Raw genomic sequence first — 14,749 nt, 5'->3', positions numbered from 1 at the left:
AAATTCCATATTCAGTATCATTAAGGTTTATTTAATACTAGGAAGTTAAGGGATTTAATATTGAGAGATAGGAATAATTATTATTAACAAAGGAAGTTTCTCAAGTTTATATGAGAAATAATTAATAAGCTGGAATGGGGGTTGAAACAAACTGATTGATGAAAGACAGGTTGCAATTTCACTAATTAACAAGTAAATATGAAAATATAGCCTAAAATTGTTCTGGAATATGAGAATGAGTCAAATGGTAAACTGAGAATAAGTGATAAGTGTGTCAGACCCCACAAACCATAGTAGGTAGAAATAGATATTTAAACCATCTAATAAAGAAACTCAAACTTTTAAATATAGTCCTATTTTCCTTTTCTTTTTCCATTGAAATGCATTTGTTTATTTGGGGAGGGGGGTGAGGCAATTGGGGTTAAGTGACTTGCCCAGGGTCATACAGTGTTAAGTGTCTGAGGTTGGATCTGAACTCAGGTCCTCCTGACTCCAGGGCCAGTGCTCTATCCACTGCGCCACCTTGCTGTCCCTATTTTTAAGTTTATAATAAAAACATTTAAATTTTAAAAGTACTATTTCCTCAGAACAACACAATAAGAAATTATGTAATACTTTACAGTTTACAGAACAGTTTACTTATGTTTTCTCATTTAATCCTCACAGAACCCTATGAAATTGGTACAGGTTAGATCCTCTCATTTTACAGATAAGGACCTGAAGTCCGGACAGGTTAAACATTATACAGGATTATATTTCTAACGAATTCCGCCAGGAATAGAACACTACTCATCCTGACTCCAAGTTTAATTACTACCTCTTACTAAGATATAATTTGCTACTTTCAAAACATAATATGCTTCTTTTAAAATTTTTTTTTCTACCTAGATTCATTCGTGGGTGGAGTAATTGGCCTCATTTTCGCTTACGTTTGCTACAGACAGCATTATCCTCCTTTGGCTAACACAGCTTGCCATAAACCTTATGTCAGTCTTCGGATTCCGAGCTCTCTGAAGAAAGATGAGAGACCTACTGCTGATAATGCTTCTGGAATGCCACTGGAGGGAATAACAGAAGGACCAGTATGACTAGTGCACAGGCACATTGAGACATTTTAACCTGGGTCACATCCTCTATCTTTTCCCTCCTCATAACATCATAGAAAAGATTTCTTATAGTATGTTTTTCATCTGTTGTTTTCTAAAGTTATCCTTTGAGTGATCTTCTCCTTCTTGCTTCCATTTGGCATTTGGAGTCTACAATGTTTTTTGAGATATCTATTTTCAATTTAATTGAGTTGGCAAAGAAAAACAGAAAAAAAAATGTTTTGTTTTGTTTTAAGGGAGGAAAAAGCAAGCAAGCAAACAAAACCCAAGTACAGGTGTTAAAGAAAGCATCCAAGTGTGACTGTGATGTCAGCTTCACTTGGCCAACTCCTTTCTCTAAAATGTTAGATGTAATGGTGCCCTTTTTTGTGTTTTCATGCTTGTAAAACAATAAAATCTCTATCTGAAATATCCTGTGCTCATCCTCCCATTGGGCAGCACTAACAAGGACAACATCATACTTTAAAGAGGCCTGGCCATCCTACCTCTGGCCTGAAAGGCCCACTTTGTAATTCAGTGGTCTGGATGTCTATTCTAGCCCATGAAGCCTTGGAAGGTTTTGGAGTCATCAGATTGTTAGAGAATCTGTTTCTCGGATGGACCAGAAAAATCTTTGCTTTGATCTCAGCATTTTCAGAGCCCTGTGAGTCATTCATTTCAGAAGAGACTGGGATGGTGTAACTTCAAGAGTAGATCACCAGCTGCAAAAAAAAAAAAGTATGGACTAATGGAGAAGATGGGGAACCTCTGTTTTCTGGGGCTGCCCATTTTCCAGAATCCTTCATCCAGGAATCTGGTCCCTGAAATGTCTTATTTATTAGGTCAAGAAGCCAATAACTAAGGTCACAGTTCCCCACAGCCCCTTTTCAGGAGTTGATGATTTGTGTGACCATTCTGAACACAATAGTATGATATCCTGTTGTCCATTTTACTGAACAGAAATGGAGCCTTTAAGGGAGAACTGAACCAGAAGCTCAAGGTCACCAAAAAAGAATGAGACAGGTCTGGTATCACAGTCCCCTGCCTTTGAGTTCTGAGTTCTCTGTAATGCTAAATGCCTTCCCAGATATAAAGGACCCCCGATGGGACAACTAGTTTCTGTTTCCTGCTTTGTAGAGGTGTTTTGGAATGTTAATAACTCAAGCAACAGCCTAAGAGAAGCATTTGGATTCCTCGATATTCCTTTTTTCGCTTTTCAGGTTGTCTAGGCACAGCAGTCCATGTACACACTTGGTATAGAGCAGAATGCTAATTCTCAACCAACTTTTTAAAAGAGATACTACTACATTCAGCTAAGTACATTTGGGAGCATACCTTGTGGCTCCTATAACTATGGAATGTCAGCAAAACCAGTTAACGTCCAAAAGAATGTCACTTTCCAGTAGCTGGCTAAACAAACTATGGTTTGAAAAGACCTAAACAGATTTATAAATTGATCCATGACAGCAGGACATGCCACCATCTCTGTCAGCTGGCTGGAGAAATCAAGAAGGATTTGTTCTCCACTGCCTACTCTGGGTTAGAAGGTATTGGCTGAACAAGCTAGGTTAGGTGAGGACAGTGCAGCCAGTTACAAATTGCGTTCCTTTTGCATATACATCAGATCTGTAGCCATGTGGTGAGATAAGAACTCCTCTCAGGAGGAGATGACTTATAATTAACTGACTTTGGCCTTTAATTAATCAAGTCAATTCTTCAAAATATTTTCTCCTTCACAGTAGAAAAGAATTTTAGAAACCAAAAAGAAATCAATATACAGAGAAATTTGTTTAGGCCAAATATTTAGAAAACTACAAGAATAATTAACTATATTCTGATGCAATGAGAGGCAGGTTGGTGTACTGGTTAAAGTAGGCCTCAGCATCAGGAAGACCTGGATTCTGATCCTGCTGCTGAGACTTTCTAGCTAAGGAACTATGGGAAAGTTATTTAACCTCTCAGTGCTCCTAAATGATTCTATAATACTATAAATTACAGGTGAGTGCTGATATGCATTGATGGAGGGAGGTTCCACACTGAGAGTTTCCTAGGCTAATGAAATCCTTCCCTCTTCTGCTCAGAAATTTTTAGAAATTACATTCAAATTTGATGAACAAAGGACGTTTGATGTGATTTTTCAGTGGGATGTGGCCAGCAGAACCTACTTAACCTGAGGCTTTGGATGAAGAATCAGAAGGGCTTACTTAGGTCTAATGAACAATAGCTCCCTATTTAGCAGAGATGTGAAAGATTTACAATGAAATTAAAGAGTGAAATGTACATGCAGCCTACTTCTATTTTGGAGTGAATGGTCAGAAAGGACTTGAAAGCCAGCAAAGAATTGAGGACTTTTAATGGACATCATTAAAAGGAAAGTCTTCAAAAAGGGCATAGAAGAGTTTGATTAAAGAGCAATTAAAGTTATGATGAGCATAATAACAGGAAACTTCAAGAAGGATCATTAGAAGCAATCATTACCAGCTCAAGCCAACATAGAAAAGGCACATTTGTGGCTCCATGTATTTTAATTTCATGCTCTATTAATGTGAAGGAAATGTAATGCTGTGTGCACCAATAAAGCAGCACATGAATGTGGATTTTTGTACCTTTGCAAATTTTCTTTTTTTTTTGAACATGAGATATCAATGATTTAGTCTTAAGAATGCATTTTGATATACAAAATAGCTTGCTTAAAATATAATAACATGACAAAATGAAAGCAAGACAATAGTAAAAGCCAACAGCCTGTTAAGGCTGAGTGTCTGTGGGTGTCTACACCTTTTGAGGAGAGCAGAGGAAAGAATGAATGGTATCAATAGATCAGCAACCTTAGTAAATAAGCTTGTGGAAAACTTAGATGTAAATGCAACAGTGAATACTGGCTCCCCATATAAATTGTCAGTTTGGAAAGAAATAAACACAAAAGTTGCTCATGCAGGACAGTGGGACCAACTGCTCCCTATCACTGCCATCAGGGAATGGTTGAAGGCAGCAAATAAACACTAACAGAGTGCAAGAAGGGGACAGAAATTTCTTTTGGCTGATGATTTTTAAAGGGCTGGACATTTGTTCAGAAGAGATTAAATATTTGTAGCCTTGTTTTTTTGCTGGTATAATTCCTAGATAACACATTGTGGTGAAGCTGGGGGCTCTGGTGCATCTCCTGCATTTGTGATAGGGTCCTACTTTCTCACATTAACTTTTTTGATGGATTTGTGTATATTCCTGGGTTTTCCTTTTATGGGATTCAGAATCCAGGAGTATGATTCTATCTCTGTGTGTCCAGAGATCTCTGGGGGAAAATTCTACTGGTCCCTGGGTAGCAGGAATCACTTGGAAATGCCACTTGGATCATCAGATCACAGTGAAAATTAATGACTGATGATAACTGAAAAGCCAATTTTATGAGATTCTCCACTTTTTTACAATGAGGAATTAGAACCAAGGGCAGGAGGCAGTCTGTCACACAGCTCCCCTGGGAGTCCTTCATCTGGGCCTCAGTTGTACAGACTCAGAAACTTAATTTTACAAACACATAGAAGTGGAATTGGTTCATGCTAGCCAAACTCACAAGAGTTATTTAGGAGAAGGAATATAATTTCATTATTTTTAACAGGCAATATCTCTAGTCAAAAACCAAGTTCAATTATTTGCCCAAAGTATTTAACGTGTCCTGGTAGTTAGGTCCACTTGGGCAATGAAGTTAGAGATCAGAATTTGCTTTGCGAATATAAAGTCATGCAAAGAGAGTTCAGCGTTTTTAAGGGTTATTTTTATCAAACAACAGTAGCCTGACACATTATTTTTCACTCTAGGGATATTTCTAAGAACTGGCACCCAGAGTACCTTCTCCCTGGTCAGAGCTTGAAATGCACTGACAATATCTTTCTGTATTTCAGCAGACTGTCATAGAAATTCCTAGGCCACTGATGAGTTTTTGTTGATTTTGTTTAAGGGGGTGCGTTCTAGTGACATCTATTATTTGTCAGTCAACTATGATTTATTAGGTGTTTACAGTTTGTCAGGCACTCTGCTAAGTGCTGGAAATAGAAATACAAACAGAAAGAAAACAAAAACATCCCTTGCCCTCAAGAAGCTTATATTCTAATGGTTTTGTTATTGGGTGTGGTCTTTTATATTTAGTACAATACTTCCAATAACCTGTTGGCAGAATCACAAAAAACTAAAGAAGGGCCCCGTCTTAATGTATCTTAATATTGTAGGTTATTTGTGCCAACAGCACAAAACTCAAAGGGATCTTGGGCATATAGTAATTTTTTTAAAGCTTTTAACCAAGATTTGTGGTTTTAGCTACTTGGATATTACCTTCAATGAACTCAACTCAACAAGCATTGCATAAGCACTTACTTTGTGTCAGGCCCTTTGCTTGGCACTGGGTATAAAAAAATCCCTCCCATCAAGGAACTTACACTTACAGATCATAATGGTCTGCATGAGTTGTCAAGTGTCTGCCCTACAGTTCCTTCTCCCAAGCACCCCTCCTCATATATCCTGTGACTACCCTTTTAGTGATGGGTCTCTCCAAGCATCATTTCCTGACGATTATACAATATACATAATCTCTTGATGCCTTTCTTGATTTGTAGGCTTGTGCTCTACCAGCCTAGTTTTTGAGAACCCAAGGTCACCTCCATCCCATGAAAAGAAGCAATGGTGTATATAGAGTGGGAAAAGCACTGAGCTGAGAGTCAGGAAGACCTCAGTTTGAGCCCCTCCTCAGACACTTACTGACTGTGTGACCCTGGGAAAACCTCTTAACTGACTCAATTTCTTAATCTGAAAAATGAGAAGAATAATAGTACCTACTGTTGAGAAAAGCAAATGAGGACATGTATGTGAAGTGCTTTGTAAACTTTAAAGTGCTCTATGATTGTTAATTATTTTTATAATATACCAGAGCAGAATGCAACTAAAGGGAGGATATAGTAAAATTAAATAAATTGAAAATACTGTATTTCTTTCTTCACTGGTTATCATTACATAATGATAATACCTTGCATTTGTAGAATTTCTTTGTTTTTTACCTATGATTTCATCAATATAAGGAACTTTCCCTGTGGAAAATCCTTTCCCTGTGTAGATCACAACTCATGTGTGATTTATAGTTTTAGAGAGTTGCCTGGGGCACCAAAAATTTAAATAAATTGCCGTGGGCACATAGCTAGTATGTATCACAGTCAGAACTTGAACTCATGTTTTCCTAACTGAAAGCCTGCCTGCTACATAGTACTGCCTCCCATGAAGCATCTGTGATTCATTCGTACTCATTTCTTTTTAACCTTCTCTTTGTAATTAATATTAGGAAAAAGCTGAACACCTTAATCAACATATACCCTGTTCAGTTATAAGCAGACTCCTTCAACAAGAATTCCAAGCTTTTATAAGTATGCAGTAGATATGATGATATTAGTGTGGCTGGTGGAGAACAGTGATTCATTACATCATGAACCCAAAGGGCTTGGCCAGCAGCTATACAATGATTACAGTACCTGTACTAATTACTGCCAGCCACTGGTTGAAGGTTACACAATTTATTCTCAGAAGGATCCCAGGTCCTTTTGATAAGATGATTGAATTTGTGTTATAATAAATTTTTCCTACTGCTTTTCATAAGGATAACAAAAGCCTCTGTGAGGTGTTTATCATTCCCCAGATGCTGCGGCTGCTGACAGCTGGGGCTTGGGGCGGGGGAGGAGGGGGGCAAGTCAGCGACACAAGCTGAACAGGAAAAGCAGATTCAAAAGAATTTAGTGAGGGGGAGGCAGGCAGCTGAAGAAAGAGACTCCTTGTAAGTCATAAAAGAAAGAGTAGAAAGAAAACTAGGGGAAGAGGCATCCTTTGGCAGCTGATGCAAGAGTGACTTCAGTACCAAAGCAGACCACTGCCAAAGTAACATATTACAAATGATGCTGGTGAAACAAAGGTTTGTGAGCCACTTAGGATTCAATTGTGTGGTATCCGTACAGAAAAGACCCCAGGAGAAGCAGCCCATGTTCAGTCACACAAAAACCAAATAGGCTGGGTATAAGGGGGAACCTGAATAAGGAATTAATTTTTCTTTAGAAGAAAGAAAAAAATAACTGGCAGTAACAACAATAAATGAGAAAAGGGATAGATGCCACTGGGTGGAGGGAAGATCCTGCAAATGGAACTTTATTTTCCCATGAGTCAGACTTCTCCTCAAACCTATTAGTTCTGGAGTGAGGTCACTTTATTATACCATTAAGAGCAGTCATTTCTAAAATGGGGCAACTCTTACCTGGGACTATATTTTCCCTAAGCATATTTTACCATTAGAGCATTTGAAACATGAATTAGGCAGCGTGGCAAGGCTATTATCCCTTCATCAGCATTTAATAGCAATCGTTAAGACTCCATGGTAACATGGGCAAAATAGTAAATGGGAAAGATTCTTGCCCATTAAGAATTTACTGTCTAAAGTAGTACAACATTAGAGCCTCATCACCACTAACCACCAGTATCTTGTGACTACCAATGGAGGCATTGCAGAGTGAATGGGGTGATTAAAGAGGGTCTTCACTGTGGGTGCAGTTGTTGCTAATTTGTGACAGAGTCATCTCTGCAGTCTTTGAAGGTATTCTGTGCTTAGGACCTTAAATAATTTATAGCAGAACCCCTACACAAAACTGAAAGAATACCTAGAAAACCATACAGGCAACCAGACCCACAGAGCTATGCTGCTGTGTTGCAAAAAGGACGCAGTGACCCCAGTAGTCTCTCTCCTTTCAACAAATTAAATTTATAACCACTGTCTCAGGTTTATTGGCTCTGTGCCATTTTTCTTTTTCTTACAAGCTGTCCCTTATGCCTGAAATGCACTCTCTTCTCACCTCTTATTCTTAAAATTTCTGGTTATCTTTCAATTCACCTGCTACAATGGGTTGTCCTGATTTCCCCAGTCATTTGTCCTTTCCCCTGCTCCCCTCACCAACAAATTATCTTTTACTTATTTAGCATGTTCTTTATCCTCTGTTTTGTAAATTCTCTATTCTTTATGCCAAGGTTCCCCCAATTGGCTCTAAGTTCCTTGAGGGCAGGTACTGAGTCATTTTCAACTTCCTATCCTCAGTAGCATTAATCTAGTACACAATAGATGCTTATTAAATACATCTTGATTGATCGGTACTCTGGCAGAGTACTGATTTCATTTATGTGGGCACTTTGTCCATTGATTCAAATGGCTGCCACTTCAAGCCTCTCATCCTGTGTGCTTCTTGTCTACATTTCCTATAAATTCATCATAGAGGATACCCTAGAGGGCTTTAAAAAATATATATATATATATATGCACACATATATGTGTGTGCATATGTGTGTATGTGTATGTGTGTGTATATATATATATATATATATATATATGTATATATATATATTTCAGGAGCACTAATGTGTCAATTAAATTGTCCATGTATTGTTTCTCATTTTATATTCAGGAAAAACCCATGTACAGAATTCAGTTGATTGAGATCAAGATACATCACAGAAAGACTATTATTAGCAAAGAGATGGATTTGTGTAGCAAGGATTAGATCAATGGAAGTGCTGAGTGATTACTAAATGTTGTCTATGCTGACTAATCAGTTCTAGGATTTCTTAACCTCTTATCCATTCTCAGCACCTATCCAATACATATGTGTGTAAGTGTGTGTATAAGTAAGTAGTGCAGTAGATAGAGTGCTGGACCTAGAGTCAGGAAGATATGAGTTCAAATCTGATCCTTTTAGCTGTGTGATCCTGGTAAAGTCATTTTGCCTCTGCTCATGTTAGTTTCTTTAACTGTAATATGAGGATTATAATAGCACTTTCCTCAAAGATTCGTTGTAAGGTTCAAATAAGATAATATTTTAAAGGGCTTAACATAGTGCCTAGAATATGAGATATTCAATAAATGCTTGTTCCTTTCTTCTTCTTCTTCTTCTTCTTCTTCTTCTTCTTCTTCTTCTTCTTCTTCTTCTTCTTCTTCTTCTTCTTCTTCTTCTAATTATATGCTATACATCAAAAAACTTTCCCATCAAGTTGCCCAATAATTCTGTCAGCTAGGCACTGTAGTTATCTGGATTTTGAAGATCAATCAATGAATTCACAAAAATTTATTAAGCACCTATTATATGCCAAGTGCTAGGCTAGGTTTAGACAATAAAATTACCAAAATGAGACAGTCAGTGCCCTGATAGGAGCTTGTATTCTATTAGATAAGGAAACTAAGGCTCACAGTGATGGTAAGGATCAAATTTGGTTCTCAGCTCCATGTCTTCATAAATCCAGGTCCTATACAACCTACCAATATAACCCCTACTCTTACATCTTTGGCCACAGCAACCAGTAAAAGGAGACATTTCACAAACAACCTTCTCTTGATGCTTCAGAGTCATTGTAATAAAGATCATCATTACAGAGTGTGGTGATATAATTCTTGGTCTGCTCTTTAATTTTTGTTTATGGGTTGCTGTTTTTAATTTTCTCCCTGAACATTAGGATATGGCTTCTATTGTTGTTTAGAGGCTTTCTGCCTTTTAACTGTCCCCTTGTCTCCAAATCTCCTTCAGTTCTACTGCTTCCAATGCCCTATGGGCCAAAGAACCAGATTACCAAATTTATTAAGGATATATTAGGGCATCTGGCAAAATGAATGCATAAGAGATCATATCTAAGCCCAACTGCTCTTTGTCAACTCAAAAGAGTAATAAATGTACCAAAATAAAGTAAAATTAGAAAAACAATAAAGAGGGAACAACAAATAATTTATCATAAGGAAAAGCTCACAAAAATCAGTAGAGATTGAAAAAATGAGCAAATGATAAGCAAAGAAATACTGGTGTGATGAATAAATATGGGATAAAAGAAATATGTGAAACCTCAAAGAAAGAGAAATCATACTGTAAAAACAATTCAAATATGCCTGTAGAAATGATTAAACCAGTCAAGAATTTCTGAGTTATTCAGATATTCTACAAAGGAAAAAAAAACAGGATAGAAATTGGATATCTTTAATGAAATAGTTACTACAATTGAAACAATCACTCATTGGGAAAACTCAGTAAGGCAGTAGACATTGAAAACAAAATTACTAGGAGATTCAGAATTCAAAAATACTGAGATTAAGGAAAGAATATAAGAAAGACATATAGGAAGGGCTGTTGAAATCTCTACAAGCCAAAGAATTGACTTCAAAGGTATAACAACTCAACATAATCTGAGAATTATTAGTCATCCAGAAAAACACAATAAAACATTAAGCTTGACTAGTTATAAAAAATACTGGTCCAAAAACAGACTGATACAATTTGCAGAATGGAAAACAAGAACCTCAAATTCAATTCATCCTGAAATATAGTAGTGAATATGGTCCCATTCAGCATTAAAGGAAAAATCTCAGAAATCACCAGGAAAAAGCCTTTCACATACCATGGGAAAATAGTCCCAATTTGCAAAACTGTTGATTAACTATGAGAAATAAAGGGAACCCCTGAACTAAGTAATGTTAGTTCTATCCCCCAAATATCATGTTCTATAAATCTTAACTTAGCCACCAATGAACAAAAGCAATTATTTTAATAGGAGGAAGGAATTTTAATTATTCCTACTAAAGAAACTGGAGGTGAGTAAACATGCTATTTCATGTATAAATGTATTATACAGAAGAAACCAAAGAAAGACACAGTCCAAATTGTATAAATATATGCAAGAATGTTTATAAGCATATGTTGTTGACATGCTTTCAAGATTAGTATTTTTTAGAAGCCTTGCTTGTCTGAGGATTATTGAGAGAAAACAGAACATTTATGAAGAAAGCCCATTAAGTGTGATTTGGAAAAGATAGATTATCTCCCTCTAGAACAAATGTTCCCTCTTGTGTACCACACTGCCTCTTTTTTGAATAAATACTTCTGGGCATGGCAAAGTACAACTGGAAGTCTTTCTAACAAAGAAGGACCCAGAAGCCCTGTTTTATCTAGACTGGGCAAAAGAGGAGATAAGCCTGTTGTCTCTTAGAAGTCTTGCCTTGTATAAAGGCAATGGAGAAAACAAAGAAAAGAGCACTTATAGGCAAAACATATGAAAGGAAATTAGATCATGGAGTACTCTAGAGTTGGAAGGAACTGTATTAATATTTTTTTGGAGTGAAGCACTACAGATAAAATTCCTTCAAACAAAGAGGTGTAAGAGGATCCTTCATCACACTTGCTTGTAAGCTAGGTGAAAATGTTATTTTTGGAAGGGAATAATAATAAAAGTAGAGTTAAAGAATCATAGCTTAGATGTGGCCATGGGAGATAGTGAGGCATTTTGTCTGGGCAGAAAATTCTCAGATATATTTATGTAGCCCTAACCTTGCTCCTGACCTCCAGTTTCACATCACCAACTGCCTACTGGACATCATGAGCTGAACATCTGGTAGACATCTCAAAATCAATGTCCAAAACAACTCATTACCTTTCCCCCAAATCCTACACTCTTCCAAATTTCACTGTGTATGTCAAGATTAACATTCCATCCACTATGCTATGTTGTCCTTAAACAAGACAAAAATTATGGATCTGAATAAAATGTTGGAGGAGCTAAATTTAACAGAACCACAGTGATTATTGAATAAGAATATGAAAAAAGTATATTTGTTTCTCAGTACAACACAGTTTCTTTTCAAAAATTGATCATATGCTAGGGCATAATGAACTAAAAAATAAATGCAAAAAGCCAGCAAGAGTAAATATATCCATAATAGAGCATTAAAGAATGAACATGATAATAAAGGAAATATTAACAGAATATATCAATATAAATAGAGACTAATGGAAAAAATAATTACAGAAAATAACATGAATAACAAAATGAGAATTCAAAAGGGTCTTCTAAAAGAAAAACTGCTTCTGAAAACATATTAAGAAAACAATTTTCATGAACTGAGCATGCAGTTTAAAAATTGTTTCAAGATCAATAAATTAAGAGATTAAGACATTTTGAAAATTGAGAAAAATAGATCCAGTTGAAAATAGTCTGTTTTAGTGAACAACAACAACAAAAATTTAAAGAGAACAATAAAATCAACATATTAATAATATTTGATTAAATCATCAAAAATCAAATTGCCAAAATTTTTTAAATGAACGGGACCAATTCACAACTATCAAGAGATAGGAAGAGAATTATAAGAATCTGCTGTGCTCAGTTTTAAATCATCAAAACTTAGAATTTAAAGAGAAATGAATGAATATCAACAAAAGTACAAAGTACCAACATTAATAAAACAGGAAGTAAAGAATTTAATCAACTCCATCTGAGGAGAAATTGAATACCATAAATTAATTTTCAGAACCATAAGCCAGATAAATCTGTAAATGAATGCTATCAAACTCTTAAAGACTAATTAATCCCTACTTAAATTGTCCTCAAAAGTAGACAAAGCACTCTACCTGACTCCTTTTATGAGGCAAATATGATTCTGATTTCCAAATCAGAGAGGAATAAAGCAGAGAACTATGAGATTCATGTTATTAATAATTGATGCAAAAATGTCTAGTAAAGTATTACTTGACAATATAGAAATAGACTTAAAGCATTATTCATTATAACAAAGTTGGATCTTTTGATGGTTTAACATTATGAAAATATTTCACATAATTAACCATGTTGTGAGAGTAAAAAAATTTTTTTCCATGACTTTTTGGGCCAAGTGACTCGTGGCGGACTGCCACTGATGGAGATGTGGCCCCTCTTTCTGCCCTTTTCTAGAATTATCTAGAAAGCTTCATACCACCACTACCCTCATCCCATGCTGGTTTAGCTGGGACCTTGCTGCTCAATCCTCAGCTAATATCACTCTGACTACCTCCTGATATCAGACATAGTAAGCCAACCAACTATACCTGAGGGGGGAAAACATTCTTTCCTTTTAAAGCCTATGGCCCTTCCTTTGATCATTTAGCCACCTTGGTTGTATCCCTTCTCTTATTCTGGTGTGAGGTTGTTGCTGAACTGTTCTTGTTGACCTTTCCTCTGGGTACTTGATCCTAGTGTTTCTTTAAGTCTTCTTTTGTGCATGTGAATTATAATGTGTTATCTATAATAAAGGCCTCTCACTTTAAGCTTTGACTGACCTGTCTGGTTATTTTATAAAACCTCCTTTAAGTTCCCAGGTAGCTAAGATGGACAAACATTATGAAAAAAACAAAAAGATCAGTGAACTATATCAGGATTCTAGTACCAAAGTTCTGAAATTTCATTAGCATATGGAACTCTTATTGTGGGAAGTCTCCACAGTACAAACTATCCATGACTTAGCTTATAAATCCTGGGGATCTTCTTGAATTTCAGAAACTTTATGTGACTTTTTCAGGTTCAAACAATGTATATTAGAATCAGGATTTGAACCCGTGTCAAAATGATACCAAAATATAGCCATCTAACTACTCTGCATCTATAATTATATGATTACATATAACTTTACATAGTATATATTACAAACAATACCTTCAGAAAAAAAACAAATAAAACTTGATATTTATATGTGAACATTATATCAGTAGGTGCCAAAAAGACTTTGACAAAATGCAGTATTCAATTATGTTTAAGAAATAACATTAAGAAGAGTAAGGATAAAAATAAATAAATAAAAATTAAAAAAGGAGAAAGAAGAGTAAAGATAGAAGAGGTACTCTTAATATGATCAAAAATATCCATTCAAAACCAAGAACTAATATTACTTATAATGGAGAAACACTGGAAGCTTTCTCTATGCATATGTGCTTATGTATGTGTGTATATATATGAATGTATGCATGTGTGTATATTTGTGTGTGTATACAAACACACATACATACACACATACACACACACACACACACAAACACAAATTTATTTATATTTATCTCCAGTATTTAGCACAGTACCTGGCACATAGGAGATACTTAACAAATGATTATTGACAACCTATCATTTATAATAGTTAAGTCTAGGAATTTACTTAAAGAAAATGGAATACCTTGACCTCTTTGGTGATGATTCTTAGTCCCTAGAGGAGTCTTCATATAAACCCAGTAAAATAAAATGGTAGTCCCTCAATAGAAGTCTCTAAAGTAAACAAAATTTGACATTATCCCCATAACAGGACTCCTAAAGAGGGGGACATTTTGACAGGCAAATCTGGGAACACTGAAAAGATAGTATTATCCTTTCAGTGAGTCCAGGTATCAAGTTAAGCCTCTGGGTAGGTTGCATATAAGAGGGCTATGATCTCTTAGGTGTTTTAATTTAGATGGTTCATATAAGTGATATGGACTAGTGACTGTGCTGGAAATATCATTGACCATTCAGTGGGCATAATGCTTCTATTGCTAGACATCAGGATTGCTTTAACCTAAAAAAATTTTGTGAAATTTCCCTGGCATCACTTCCCTATTATTTAAATATTACTATTTATATTTTTCATATTTTTATTTGTTCTCCAATTTTTAGCACTATTTTGTGACTGTTTTGGTGGAAGTAAATTCCCTAGAAAATTTGAGGTACTTTATAATCAAGGAATTGAGTATAATGGGAGCTTGGGGAAGTTTTCTAGGCAAATCACAGCTATTTTAGCTACAAGTTTTCTACCCTGTGCCATAGCTCAACTGCACCTGGTGCCT

General features: G+C 35.9%; 1 protein-coding gene across 2 annotated transcripts in view; it reads left to right on the top strand.

Moving 5' to 3' along the window:
• The window catches only part of PLPP4 (phospholipid phosphatase 4), a 227,514-nt gene extending 220,754 nt beyond the window's left edge, over positions 1–6,760 (top strand). For both annotated transcript variants that reach the window (XM_043988922.1, XM_043988921.1), the window contains one exon: positions 889–6,760. In XM_043988922.1, coding sequence (XP_043844857.1) covers positions 889–1,088 — 200 coding nt within the window. In that variant the 3' untranslated portion in view covers positions 1,089–6,760. The remainder of the gene's footprint in view (positions 1–888) is intronic.
• The last annotated feature ends 7,989 nt before the right edge of the window (positions 6,761–14,749 follow it).

This window comes from Dromiciops gliroides, chromosome 2 (genome assembly GCF_019393635.1).
Source record: "Dromiciops gliroides isolate mDroGli1 chromosome 2, mDroGli1.pri, whole genome shotgun sequence".
Lineage (NCBI taxonomy): Eukaryota > Metazoa > Chordata > Mammalia > Microbiotheria > Microbiotheriidae > Dromiciops > Dromiciops gliroides.
Note: the sequence above shows the minus strand (reverse complement) of the source record. Positions and strands in the feature narration are given on the sequence as shown.